Source organism: Balaenoptera acutorostrata, chromosome 17 (assembly GCF_949987535.1).
Source record: "Balaenoptera acutorostrata chromosome 17, mBalAcu1.1, whole genome shotgun sequence".
Taxonomy (NCBI): Eukaryota; Metazoa; Chordata; class Mammalia; order Artiodactyla; family Balaenopteridae; genus Balaenoptera; species Balaenoptera acutorostrata.
In genome coordinates, this window is record NC_080080.1 from 20,549,734 (window position 1) to 20,565,018 (window position 15,285).

Sequence of the window (15,285 nt, forward strand, 5' to 3'; positions counted from 1 at the left end):
TACTCAGAAATCTCAGGTTCCTTCCAACTTGTAACAGACTGCATAGCGGCCATGCAGAGATACAGGTCCTAATCCCTGGAACCTGTAAATGTTACCTTATAAAGAAAAAGGTCTTCGTAGATGTGATTAAAGATCTTCGCAGGAGGAGATTTTCCAGGATTATTTAAGTGGGCCCTAAATCACATCACGTGTCCTTATAAGAGAGAGGCAGGATGAAATTTCATACACAGAAGAGGAGGAGGTGATGTGAAGATAGAGGCAGAAATTAGAGTGATGCCACAAGCAAAGGAATGCTGGCAGCCAGCAGAAGCGAGAAGTATCAAAGAACGAATTCCCCCCTACAGCCTCCAGAGGGGATGCAGTCCTGCTGACATCGTGATTTCAGCCCAGTGACACCAGTGTTAAACTCTGGCTTCTAGAACTATGAGGGGTAAATTCTGTTGTTTGGAACTCCTGTATTTGTAACGTGTTAAGGCATCTGTGGGAAGCTAATACACTGCTCGCTAAGTCTATTGTCAGTTACCTGTTCTTGCCGCCCATCTGCTCAGCAAAGCTTATAGTCTCACTTGGTGCTTGTTCCAAAGCGGAACAAGACATTTGTCTTTCTTTAAGCCTGTAGGAAGGTGAAGTGGTCATTTTGTCTCAAGTTCTCAATGCCGTTCAACTTGGCAGGTGTTCCTGTGTTCGACACCAACAAAATGCCACCTCCTTCCTGTTACGTTCAATTTCTCTTTGTCGGTATTGTCCTATCTGAGAGTCAGTGTCCAATCAAGTCTCTTGAAACAGAAAAGCCACTAATTTAACAACCTTGAGATCATCAGTAGTGAGTAAAGAAAACAACATTCATTTAGTGGCTCTAAGTATATCCGTTCAATAAATATTTCTTGTGCACCAGCACGTGGGCAGCAATAGGGAACCTGTGACAGTGGAGAACCTGACAGGAAAGATACTTATTCTTATGGAGCTGGCATTGTATTAGGCCACGTGCAATAAAGCTTTTGTGTATATGCTCACGCTTCAATTGCAGCAAAATTCTTATTTCCAAGATTGCTAGCAGAGCGTCAGATCCATGTTTCTGCTGGGTGAACCTCCTCGTGGAATATTCCCTGTCTTGGATTTCTACAAGGAGTCCTGGGAAACAGTTTTAGCACCCAAGACAACTGTTGGGGTTAAGCAATACAGACCTTAGGTCATAAGAGGTCCCTCTGATTTCTCTAAATTCCATCACGATGTGCCTGTGCTCACCTTACCCCGGTCAGCTCAGAGCTTTGGGCTTTGAGGAGAGTATTGAACGAATGAAAACACTGTGGGGAGGGAAGAAGACTATCGTAACTGTCCTCCTTTGTTTAATTCCATACTTTTCATTACTTCTCTGCATCCCAGGTGCTCTCAAAAGAAAAAAAATAATAGCACTAATACTACCATGATTTCCTCCCTCTGGTACATCCTCTCTTGGAGCAGTGACTCAACTTCCTGCCCTGAAATGGTGCCCCCAGCCATTGGTGGCTCAGGTTGAAAGCCTGAGTCATCTCTGATGTCTGCCGTTCTTTCATGCCCCACTTCTAGGTATTGTAATTCAGAATTCTACTACTTCTCACTATGTCTTCACCTCCACCCTAGTGCAGGGCACCCTCGCTTCCTGTTTTGACTGCCCTGGCGGTGTTCTGACTCTTCCCATCACTGCTACACTTACTCTCCACCCCCAGTTCGTTCCCCACATACTGACCAGAGGGATTCTTTTCAGACATGAGATTATGCCCAAGTCATCCCTTGCTCAAAACTTTCCCCATTTAGAATAAAATCCAAAGTCTTCACCAAGGCCTAAAAGGCCCTGTATGATGCCCCTGCCTTCTCTTGGACCGCATTTCCTACATACTTATCTTGCCTACTTTGCCCTAGTCACACTAGCCTTCCTGCCCTTCCTCTCATTGCCTTGACACTTCTGTGTGTTCCGGGATTACCTCTTCAGAGAGGCCTTTTCTCACCACCCGAACTACAACAGCACCATCCTTCCAGTAGGGGTCCCTGTCTACCCCTATATATCGGTTTATTTGTGTGTTGTCTGCCTCTCACACAAATGATAAGCTCCACAAAGGCGGAAGATACTACTCATCTCTATAGCTCCAATACCCAGAGTAGGGTCAGGCCTATAATGGTGCTCGGTAAATACTTAATAGAGGAAAGAAGTAGAAGGCCCGGGTATGATCAATATGGAGGACTTTAAGCTTCTTCCAACTCCAACAATCTAGGAATCTGTGAAGGGCCCAGCAGCCTGGTCACCGAAATGCCGTTTAGAACCAGTTTGGAGTATCAGGAAATTTAGTTGGCTTCTTTTTTTTTTTTTAATTTTTTTTTTTTTTCTTTTTTTGGCTGCACTCCGAAGCATGTGGGATCTTCCCTGACCAGGGATTGAACTGGCGCCCTCTGCAGTGGAAGCACAGAGTCTTAACCACTGGATCACCAGGCCCAGTGCTTCTTTTTTGAGATTGGGTTGACTTTTCTCTCCTTGATCCCTCCCTGTGTTGGCAGCTGACCGCAGAGGCAGGTGATCAATCAAGACACTTGTGTGAGGAAAGGCAGGAATGTAAAAGCCATAATAGCACTCCTCTATCTTCTGCCTACCCTAGCAGCCTCTTCCATCTACATGGTTACTGGACTCTTTAAAAAAAATCTTGGCTTTATCCCGTAGTCTTGGTCTAACTCTTACTTACTCCCTAAGTCCCAGGTTAAATATCCTCTGCTCCCTGACAGCTCCTTGATACCCAGACTAGTTTAGCTCACCCAGTTCTGGGCTCCCATATTTGCTCTTTCTTAGGATTGACTCATCACATACCTGTAAACATTGATCGTTAACTGCCTTCCTTATCAGTCTGAAAGCTCCAGGAGTGGCCCTGTCTTGTTCCTCATTATCCCCAGCATGAATAACAAAGTGACAAGGACATAGTGCTCAAAAAGTGTTTGTTGAATTAACAATTGGATTTTTATGATAAGCAACAAAAAGTGACAATATACATTGAAAAAAAAAAAAAGATGCAATTGATGATTGACTGCTTATCACCTCCCTGACCCACACTTGTTTGGACACTCTTTATTTTGTGGTCAGCAGGGGGTGGTGGGTTAGGAGATGGCTAGGACATTTGCTCCTGTAAATGATCTAATGTTTGTGAAGAGTTTTCAGAACCACAGACTTAAATGGCTCTGTAGCAACCATCCAAGAAAGGCAGCAAATCAGATTTTGTTCATAAATTTCTCGGTGTACAGATCACGATCTTTTCTAGAAGTTGTTTTATCAGGAAATTCTTTTATATAATTTCCCTTAATCTTTCTCCTAAGACTTCTATTTTCTTACCGCTGAAGATAAAGCACACCTAAAGGTGTAGTAGTAAGAATTAGGAAAAGCTCTCATGTTTTCAGTATTCTTTAACTTTTCTCATTTTTCCTTTCTATCAATGGAAATAATGAAAATAACAGCAAGAACATCTTTAGTCTCAGGGCTGAAACAACTTGAACAGTCAAGCCTATAAGAGGTGAAATGTTGATAGGTACAATTGTTTGTACCACACAATATGAAATGCACAAACTTATATAACTGGTAGAGTTTTGTTACTTGTACATTCAGAGCTGATGCTATTAACCCAGGTAGGAGATAAAATTCTGATAGGGCTTATGTATCCACATTTTGATCAGTCAGAGGCATTGATGGAACGGTTGAAGCTGGAGTTTCCTGGGGGAAGGGGGCATCTTTGTTTCTTTGTCTGCAAAGAAATTGAACCATGCACACTGGAATAAAACCCTCCCTCTGCGCACTAATGATGGACCAGCCAACCTCTCGGGACCAAAGCTCCCAAGTATCTTACCAACACCTCAGCAGCTCTGGCTGCTGAATGTCCCAGTTTGTAAAACCACAGCCCAAATAGGACCAGAAAGGGAAGGAGGAAGAGAATTAGATAATCTGAATTTCATGGGTTTTTGCAGTATTTGTTGTTGAGTTGAGGGCCTATAGAAAGAGCTAAATATCTGCTATTTGGAGACCAATTATCCACGTAAATGATACCCAAGTCCCATTCAGTGTTTTCTGAACATCACTCCGGGATCAAGGTCTGACAGAATACTTGAAGGCAGGGCTGTCCCGGAAGCCTGGGACTCAGACTCACCACTCCTTAGCTCTGCACCTTTGAGTATGCCAGTGCCCAGAAATTAGGAAAGGGATAGCAAAGGAAATCTGAAGCCATCAGTTGACTTTATATATATATATATATATATATATATATATATATATATATATATATATATATATATATTTGTTTGGCTGCGTCAGGTCTTAGTTGCAGCACACAGGATCTTCGTTGCGGATGGGGCATCATTCATTGCTGCGCGCGGGCTTCTCTCTAGTTGTGGTGCGTGGGCTCAGTAGTTGCAGCACACAGGCTTAATTGCCCCACGGCATATGGGATCTTAGTTCCCCGACCAGGGATTGAACCTACATCCCCTGCATTGGAAGGTGGATTCTTAACCACTGGATCACCAGGGAAGTCCCTCAGTTGACTTCTTAAAAACATGTTAAGTTCCAGTTGCAAGGCCAATTGCTGCTGTAACAAATTACCACAAACTTAGTAGCTTAAAACAATGCAAATTTATTATCTTACAGTTGTAGAGATCAGAAGTCCAAAATGGGTCCTTTGGGGCAAAAATCAAGGTAGAGCTGTATTGCTTCTGGAGGGTGTGGGAGAGAATCCATTTCCTTGTCTTTTCCACCTTGTAGAAGCCTGCCTTCCTTGGTTTGTGGTTGCATCTCTCCAATGTCTGCTTCCATTGACACATCTCTCCCCTGTCTGGCTCTCCTGTGTTGCTCTTTCACTTATAAGGACCCATGTGATTAGATTGGACCCACCTGAGTAATGCCAGGTACTCTCCCATCTCAAGATCCTTAACAAAATCACATTTGCAGCGTCCCTTTTGTCATATAAGGTAACAAACTCACAGGTTCCTGAGATGAGGATGTGGACGTCTTTGGCAGAAAGAGCATCATTCTGCCTATCACAGAAGACAGTCAGAACTACTTGAGTCTGTGTGTGTACTGTGCTTCCTTTCTCATGGCCATCATGACCTGCCCACTGTTGCCAAGCTACCTCAGGTTCCCTTTCCCCCACCTCTTTTTCCTCTTCCACATGCCAATTTTACTGAAGCTTCAGACTACCACCCACCTCCACAACTCCCTGCACTCACTTCCTCGCCAGGCACCGGTCCAGAGCCAAATCAATATTGGTGTGGTTCTCATCAGTGCTGCCCATCAAATATATCTCTTCCCCCCTACCACCTTCCTGGCACGTGATGGAAGCACAGTTCATGTGTGGACCCTTGGTGGGTGGGAAAGTTCATGTGATTAGTTCTGGCCAAAAATTTATAAGTGACTCTAGGCTGAGCATTTCATTGATACTATGAGACCTTCCAGCACCTCTCTTTTCCCTCTGGTACAATGATCAACAGTGTTCAAAATGGATGGACTTGCAGTCGACATGTAGAATAAGCAGGAAATAAACTTCGTTGTAGCCACTGATATATTGGGGTTGCTTGTTACTGCAGCATGGACCCTAATTTATCCTGACTGATGCATCTAGCAAAGCTTAAAAGTATGCACAGCATGGGTTGCTTTTAACTGGTTCTCCCTGTTCACCTGTCTCTACTCACAGGCCACACAGGCTCCCCTGTTCCTCAGATTAAAATGCCCATTAACCTCACCTTCTGGCTGTTGAGTTTATTTTTTGAGGAGGTAGAGAATTTAGTTCCTGAAGCATATATCATAGTATACCCTAAGACTTACCATTGATCTCTGGTGGACTCTGTTTGTCATCAATTAAAATGAAAAAAGACCTGCAGGTCTGGTGACTGGGAGTGTTGGAGGGGGAGTACAGGGCCGTGCTATTCTCTTTATTTCTTGTGCAGGTCAAGCACAGAGTAGAGAGAATTCGGGAATTTGATGGAAACCACAGTAGCAAGGGAAGCATGCAGACCGCCCCACCGCCCCCCCGCCCCTGCCACCACCCAGGAAAAGAAAGAGGTTGAAAGGAAACTATGCCAGGCTGCCCAGGGCCCTGGGTTTCTGTTCTGAGGGCACTCACACCGGAGGCTCCTTGTTTTGCCCACGCTCAGCCCTGCTGGAACTCTTGCCTCAGGCCAGTGATTGGGTTAAGGCGTAGCTCCCACCAGCCAAAGATGGAACTCCAACCTAGCACCAGGGGTGCAGCAGGGGAGGTGGGTGCCCGCCGATTAAAACTGGACCTTCAAATGCATGTTTCACAGAAACGTTATCGTAGCCTGGTTAAACACTGCCGGAGTTTCTCTATAACCACAGTTAGAGCATCTAAGTCTTCAGCTGGCTTATCAGTGACATGGGCTCTTATGGGTGAGCCTCAGAACCCATCACCCAACAGAGAGCATTGTTTCTATGGAAACATGCAATCTGTGACCCAAATACCCAGGTTAAAATGTTGCTGATTTATTTAACTCGATGTGTGAATCAGTTGGGGATTGCCAATATTAGATAAAAATTGAAGTTCTTTTTTTAAACTTGTGGATTTTTTCCATCCTGCCTATCCATTCCAGTCAGCAGGCATAATGGAGGACCCTCTATTCTAAACTGTCTGTGTTTAGATGGAAACTTCTGTTATGGCAGGATCAGCCCAGAGGAAGATGGAAATCCTTTTCCAGCCATTGTTCATTTGCTTTTCCTTTTATTTCTTGAAACCCTGCAGGGCGAGCCCTGCTGAGACTTACAGACAAAAAGCTTGAGCGAATGGGGATTGCCCAGGAGAACCTCCGGCAGCACATCTTACAACAGGTGCTCCAGCTGAAGGTGCGAGAAGAAGTCAGAAATCTACAGTTACTCACACAAGGTATTCTGCTGCTGCCTAGTGGGTGGATGGAAGGGGAGATGGGAGGAAAGAAACCCTTACCGTCGTGACAGAAGGGAGCCAGGGAAAAACTGGCTTGTTTTGTTTTGGTTTTTTGCAGAATTTTCTTTCATTAAAAAAAAAGTATATAGATTTAAAGGCCACTTCCCTCCTAAAACTTCTCTTTTTCTTAGCTCACTAGGGGGAAGGATGTACAGATAAGTAATGGATAAGCAAACAGAATTATCTGAGCTAACTTCAGGGTCATCACATACAGCTATATAGGTTGTGCACTGCACAACCCCCAGAGTACCAGTTACATAGATCAGTATACGATTGCACCACCTAGAGTTGTACAGTGTGCAGCCTGCACAACTGTACAGTGCAGCCCCAGCTATTTTAGTCTGACTACCAATTTTGAGGGGGCCTTGGAATTTGAGTGATTCCATAGTTCATACGGCCATGGTATAAGTGGAATTTTTTTGTTGCGTTTTGCTTTACTTCACTTTTCACTGAGAGAAAAACATTTTAGAAGTATGTGTCTGTCTGTGTGTGTGTGTGTGTGTATATATATATATATGTATGTATATATAAATGCATACATATATATGTTTATACACACTCTAGAAATTTTGAGAACCCTATTTACCATCTTAAAAATAGAATCGTTTTTTAAATAGACTATAGGGAATTTAAAACTGCAGTATTACAACCATATAGTTCTAAACAAGAATCATTAATAATTTCAATATGTTGAAATCACTTAAAAGCCCTATAACTGGAAGTAACAGAATAAAGCTGGATCTTGAAGAAAACCTTAAGTTACACTGTAAGTTATATGTCTAGGTAAGATTTGGTTGCTGTCAACCTCCATTAACTATAACCCTTATTTGTTTTATTTTAATGCCCATTGTACACCATTTTAAATGAAAGGATGATAAAATATATTTTTTGGAGAGCCTTGGGTACTTTTCAATCTGCAGACTGTTGTTAATTGCATGCATACTGATATTGGAGAAATCTGGATCAGCCAAATTTCACGTTATTGCATTTAGATTAACCCATTAATAGTCTATTTGCCTGGAGGAAGTAATATACTGCCTGAAAGATGACTGTTCTAGAAGGATAAATATAGACTTCGAGTGATATGAAAATATATTGTTTATTTGATATGCATTGTTTGCATTGGTCTCCAGAGACTTCCAATGGTAAATTTACAGATACAGGTACACTGAGTGACTTAAATGTGAATCTGACGTACTGATATACTTCTAAGTTCTTTTAAGAAGTAAACAGTGGTTCAAAGGTTTATCACAAGAATGTCCATTGCAGTGCTATTTATAAAACTGAAAAATTAGAAACAACCTAGATGTTCAGCAATATGGAGAGAATCAGATAATTCTATTTGAATTCAGAAGATACAATATAATATAGTCATTGGAATTATATCTTCAAGGAATATATGACAACATGGGAAAGTACTCAAGAAGTAATAGAAAGTAGGGGGGAAAGGCCATGTATAAAATGTTATTTATAATATGAGCCCAATTTTGTAAAAAGAACATATTTTTATATGCACACAGAAAAGGGGGATGCCAATGGTTTTGCCAGTATTTTGATAATGGTTCTCTTTGGGTGGTGAGATTGTGGGTGATTTTAACGGTTTCCTTTATATTTTTCTAAATTTTCCAAATCTTCTACTATAAATCCATATTACGGTTATAATCAGAAAATGCATTCACATTTTTTTAAGCTTCAGTCACAAGCGTCGTTCTGCCCTGTTCTATTTAACGTCTGGGGTTTCTTCACCTCTTTTGTTTTCCTCCCTTGGTGATATATAGAATGAGACCTGAACTCATCCCGTGCACCTTGGACTTTTTTTTTTCCCCTCTGCTACTGTCAGCCTGCAGTGTGTTTGCTTTGCAAAATCATTTTCTACAGCTTTCATTGCCCTAGATTCATAATATATAAGATTTTTCCTGAGATAGTACTCAACTCTATTAAGCTAAATATATATTTGTGTTCTGGGTAGATAATGCTAAGTTCAGCCTTTTCAATTCAGTTGTTGTCATTTTCTTTAGCTTTGAAAAGCTGTGCCTTTAGAATTCTTTCATTCCATTCCCTTTAGAAGAGATCACATTCTCTAGCTCTTGGATATTTTGTCTGCACTCATACTACCTTTTTTTATTGCTTGTCCTTTCCATGTTAATGTTCAAACTCATTTCATGTCAGACAGCTTTTGAAAATCTATTGCCTTATTGAAGTGATGGTTTCTTTTTAAAAAAAAGTGAAACAAAAATTGACAAGTCGTTTTTGTGACTGATAATAGAAGTTCTAAAGACAGCTGGAGTGGCCTTAAAATATTTTGGGTCTAGGTTTGCTATTATAAGAATTGTAACTCCATTCCACCCAAGTGAACTGAACTGAATGGCTTAACATACATATCATAAGGAAGTGTACCAGGGGGGTGATACGTGATTCGGTATTGAATATTTGATTCCTCATCTCGGAAGATATTAATCAGTGGAAATAATATGCTAAATAAGTACAAACAAGTGTCTTAGAATGTTACTTAGTTTTCAGAAATCCGTGAACTTTCCCCTTAAAGAGTGTAACTCACCCCTCCAGTCTCTAGAGGTACATTTTCTTTCCCGGTGACTCTGGTGTAATGCAATTAAATTTTATTTGTTTTTAAGAAATATTTTCCAAGTAACACATTTAAATGAGGGTTGTTGCCTTCAAAGTAGCCAGTTTTTGAGGAAAGGGACTTATTTCACAAATGACTGTATTTCTTACATGTTTCCTTCTTACTTTTGGAGGCAATTTCAAAGCTTTAACTGAATCGCAAAAGTTTAGGAAGAACCTAAGTGTCCATCGTTAGGAGACCAGCTAAATGAGTTATGGTACATCCAGGCACTGGAGTATACTTGGCAGTTATAAACGCAAAAATGAAGAATAGTAATATGGAAGGATCTCTGAGATGCCAGGTGAAGTGGAAAAACCAAGGTGCAGAACAAGGTAGAGAGTATACTGCATTTGCGAATGAGAGAGGGAGAAATAGTAATGTATATCTGCATGTGCTTTGTTTACATAAGAAAATGCTGATGCACAAGAAGCTAATACAAACTCTACCTATGGGACAGGGAAGAAGATGGATAGAGGACATATGCTTTTTAAATCACTTTGTGTCTTGAAATATGTGTGTGTTAACTATTTAAAAGAGTAAAATGTTTTAAAAGAAATAAGGAGAAAGAATGAATTTTAGCATCAGACAGGCCTGAATTTTAAATCTCGGCCCCAACACTTACTGCTGTGTTACTTCAGGGAAGTTACTTAATCTGTGTGTGTTCCAGTTTCCTGATCTCTGAAAGGCGAGATCAGCAAATCTACTCACCTCATAGGGATGCTGTAAGAGTTAAACAAGCTCAAATATATACATCACTCAGTGCAGTGTGACAGTAAGTACAGAACATAGTTAGTTATCAGTAATAGAAGCCACAAAATTAAATCAACCTCATTAATTTATATGAAAGCTTTATTTTTATAATATCATTTATTGAGCAATAATTCACAGAATATACAGTCTCCTCAAAGTGTAAATTCAGTGATTTTTAGTATTGTCACAGAGTTGTGCAACCGTCACCACAATTAATTTTAAAACATTTTCATCACCCCCAAAAATAAACCTGGTACCCATTAACAGTCATTCCCCATTTCCTCCCAAGGCCCCCCCAACTACCAGCCCTTAGAAACCACTAATCTACTTTCTCTCTGTTCACCTATTCTAGACATTTCCTATGAATGGAATCATTCGATATGTGGTATTTTGCAATTGGCTACTTTCACTTAGAATAATGGTTCTAAGGTTTACTCATGTTGTAAGCATGTACCAGTATTTCATTTCTTTTTATTGCCAAATTGTATTTCATCATATGAATGTACCACATTTTATTTGCATTTTATATGCAGTATACGCTCTACCTATACATTCAACAGTTGGACATTTGTATTGTTTCTGAATCTTGGTTATTATTCATAATGCTATTTTGAATGTACATTTTTGTGTGGACCTGTTTTCATTTCTCTTGGTTATATACCTGGGCGTGGAATTACTGAGTCATATGGTAACTCCCAGTGTAAGTTACAGGAGCTGCCAGACAGTTTTCCACAGCAGCTGTACCATTTTATATTCCCACAAGCAGTGTATGAGGGTCTCAATTTCTCCACATCCTTGCCAACGCTTGTTATTGTCTGTCTTTTTTATTATAACCATTCTAATATGTGTAAAGTGGTATGTCGCTGTGATTTTTTTTTTTAAGGAAATAGCATTTTTATTTTTTTATTTATTTTATTTATTTATTTTTGGCTGTGTTGGGTCTTCGTTTCTGTGCGAGGGCTTTCTCTAGCTGTGGCAAGCGGGGGCCACTCCTCATCGTGATGCACAGGCCTCTCACTATCGCAGCCTCTCCCGTTGCAGAGCACAGACTCCAGACGCGCAGGCTCAGTAGTTGTGGCTCACGGGCCTAGTTGCTCCGCGGCATGTGGGATCCTCCCAGACCAGGGCTCGAACCCGTGTCCCCTGCATTAGCAGGCAGACTCTCAACCACTGTGCCACCAGGGAAGCCCTGTCGCTGTGATTTTGATTTTCATTTCCCTGATGGCTAATGATGTTTAACGCCTTTTCAAGTGCTTATTGACCATTGTGTATCTTCTGTGGGTAAACATCTATTCCGATCCTTTACTCATTTTTTAATTGGGTTATTTGTTTTTTCCAATCTTTATCTTGGACCCACCATGTTTCTCCATGCTTGATTACCCACTTTATTTACAAGATCTAAAGCTAAATATCAGGCTGCCATTTCCAAAGAGGAACCCCATCCTCAAAGGATGAAGTCTTATTTATCCCCACCAGAGGCGTTCAGAAGAACCTACCACAAACTTGGAAATCAACTCCAAAATGAAACAAATGAACTCTGAAGATCTCCTCTCAAGGAAACAATATTCTTTTGGTTGTAGAAATTATACACACATCAAATCAGTTACCTCAGTTTGTAATCAGACCTCCAAATTAGATACACCCATCTGAAAGCTCATTCTACTGTGTTTCTAGAAGAAATAAGCTAATAGATAATTAAGGCTAATTTTCCAACTTTTAATTGATGTTTTAAAACTTGTCTTAAGCTTTTCATTCTACACCAGTCATTGTCACTCAGTTGCCAGGAGCCCAATGACAGTAATACGGCCAAGATAGTCACAAATGGACTAGGAGAGCTCTAGCCAGCCACTGTGGATTTTCTGAACACAGGGAAGGTGAAGTCTCTGCCCTCCTTTTTCTTGCTCTCCTCCTTCTGGATACCGACCAAAGACAAAAACTATAAGGTGTTTAAAAAAATGTATATGGTGGATTCATAATAAATACATCAGTTTATAGGCACTGTCAATGAATCATGACAAAAATTCCTGAAACAGCTCATTACCTAAAGCCAGAACTGTCCTTCAGCTAAAATGCCGGCCTCTGATTTCCCTGCCTTTATTCACAGTGGCCCTGTAACTACCTGACATTTGCAAGCAACATAATCAGTGTTTGGCCCTGCTTTACTGTCGTTCCCTCTGGTGCCTTTGAGGTAGTTCTTCCTTCATTCAGCCTTTTGGTCTTCTGTGTCCTGTCTGTGGAGTGGCCAGGATGTCCATCTGGTGGTCTTACTTGCTTGCACATTCCTGCAGGAAACTCAGCCGTGTCAGGGTACCTCCAGCTGTCTTTTGGGAATTGCAGTACAGAGCTGGAAACGTCATTATTATGGTTTCCTTCTGCTTAGTTCATGAGCGACAGGGGAAAAAGTTGCCTTATGTAACACACAGAAGTGGTACAAGTTATTTTGGCGTCTGTCAAATTAATCCATAATCAAGCATATGCGGGGCATCCTTACCTCTTTAATACTGGATATTTCTAGGAAGAAAAACACCCAGGGATACTGAAAGCTATTTCTCATAGAGCTAATGAGTATAAAATGTTTACTGTATGCAAAGCAGTGCACTAATTGTCACATCAACTCCTGACATTTACCCTACCATAATCAGTACTGTTGTTAGCCTCAATTTACATATGGGGGAACTGAGGATGGAGAATTTAATTAACAGACCCAATATCAGACAACTAGTAAAAACGCATAGTACAGGTCTGTCTGACTTCACAGCAAACTTTTATCCATTAAACTTCATCACCTCTGATCTGTCAAATGAGTAATTCCTATTTCATAACGATGTGATGATTACCCGAGATTTTATGTGGAAACTATATAGCATAGTTCATGGCATACTCTGCGAAAGTGGGTTGGCCAACTTATTCTATAAAAAGCTAGATAGTAAGTATTTTGGTCTTTGTAGGCCATAGAGTGTCTGTTGTAACCACCCCATCATGGGAGAACAACCACAGACAATCTTAAATGAATTGGCATAGTAGTGTACCAATAAAACTTTATTTACAAACACAATTTCTAGTCCATAGTTTGTGGACCCTTGCTTCACAGGGTCAAAAATGTAAACTTCTGTCATCATCATCAAGATTATTGTTTTATTCTTAGTATCTTCCCTTTTGAGCTGTATACTCTTCCCTCAACCCCAGGGACACTATAGTATGGAAACACTCCTGGGGTGTCGTTTTCGGTGTCTTTCTTGGCTACAGATGCATGGATAGTGTAAAAATGTAATAGTAACTCTGAGGGTTGGATAAATGTAAGCAGTAGAAAACAGTGTTCCAACTGGAGGATAAGGCAAACGAAGATAGTAAATGCTGCCATCTTCAAAGGCCTTTTTTTTTTTTTCAAAGGCCTTTTTTAATTAGTGCCTACAAAATGAAAAAAAGAAGAGTATGATTGTTTACCAAGGCCAGTTATAGCTCATTAAACATTAGTGTTTCCCGAAGGGCTTTTTCCACATTGTACGAATATATGTGTCAAATTTTAGTTGAGAATTACATGACCAGATGGACTTTCCCAAAGCTCTACGACACAAATTAGGAACACTATTTTCTAATCCAAGAAGGCTTTTCAGATCCATGTGTACAGATTGAGTATTTTAGTCCAGTCACCCTCACAGTGATACTTTAGCAACTGAAGTAAGCCATCTGAATTGAAATAGGCCATCTGGTCCACCACCTTGCTTAAAGAAGGAAGTCTTTGTAGAACACAGCAATAGACTCTTTGAGAAAGTTTCCAATATCACTTTACAGTTTTGGGCACCAAGACCCAAAGAAGGTTAGAGGATAGTCTTTGGTTACACAGGTAGTCAGTGGCATAACTGAAGCTAGATCCCAGTCTCTTAATTCCCAGGCTGATATTCTTTTTTCTCATTGTTTTTATTAAGGTATAATTTACATACAGTAAAATTCACTATTTTTAGTGTACAGTTCTGCAAGTTTTAACAAATGCATACAGTTGTATAACCACCACCACGGTCAAGATATAACAGTTCCATAACTCCAAAAAATACTCTCCCTGGTACCCCTTTGTTGTCAGCCCCTCTCATTACCTCCAGCCTCTGGAAGCCACCGACATGTTTTCTGTTCCTTTAGTTTTGCCTTTTCCAGAATGTCATATAAAGGGAATCATGAAATCTGGCTGCTTTCACTTGCTATGATGCATTGAGACTTACCGAAGCTGAGGGTGTGTGTCACTTGTTCATTCATGCTCACTGTTTAGTATTGAATTGGTTTGATATACCACAGTTTATCCGTTCCCCAGTTGAAGGACATCTGGGTTGTTTCCAATTTTGGCAACTACTAATAACACTACTAGAAGCATTCACATACAGGTTTTGTATAAACATCAGTTTTCATTCATTAGCTAAGTACCTAGAAGTGGGATTGCTGGGATGAATCATAAGTATACATTAAACTTCATAAGAAACTGCCAGGCCAGTATTCTTAGGATAATAAAAATAGAATAACAGCATTAGAGACTGGCTTTAATACATATAAAAATACTGGAGATTTTCTGAAAATCACTGCGTCTTTGCAGATGTCCTACCTAGCACTTGTTAGAGCCACCATTATTTTAAGAGGGCCCTGCTTTCCTGGGAGTTTCTAATAAATTGTCTCAAGGTAAATTTAGGTCAAGTGTGTTTACAGTTCACTCATTAATTCAATTAAAAAATTCTAGCATCAATGTACAGGCAGTAGGATATGGTTTTCCCCAGTTGTCATTGAGTAACGCTTCCTTTGTCTCTCTTCTGAGGAAGAAAATCTAATAATATTTGCAGCTCCCGGGAGAGAAAACATGAGCTGGTCAGATTCCCTCTTATGCGTTCATGAGGTATGTCTGATGGCCCTTTCTAGTATCTCTCAAATTACACTATTTAATTTCCAGGCTCCTCCACATCTTTTATTCAGCTGTGCCAC

The 15,285-nt window shown here is 40.5% G+C and overlaps 1 protein-coding gene across 5 annotated transcripts in view; it reads left to right on the forward strand.

The window, feature by feature from the left end:
- The window catches only part of SAMD12 (sterile alpha motif domain containing 12), a 434,589-nt gene that overhangs the window by 230,146 nt on the left and 189,158 nt on the right, over positions 1-15,285 (forward strand). For all 5 annotated transcript variants that reach the window (XR_009005840.1, XR_009005841.1, XM_057532461.1 and 2 more), the window contains exon 4: positions 6,753-6,893. Coding sequence is in view for 3 of the 5 variants with exons in the window: in XM_057532461.1 (XP_057388444.1) it covers positions 6,753-6,893 (141 nt within the window). In the remaining 2 variants the exon portion in view is untranslated. The remainder of the gene's footprint in view (positions 1-6,752; positions 6,894-15,285) is intronic.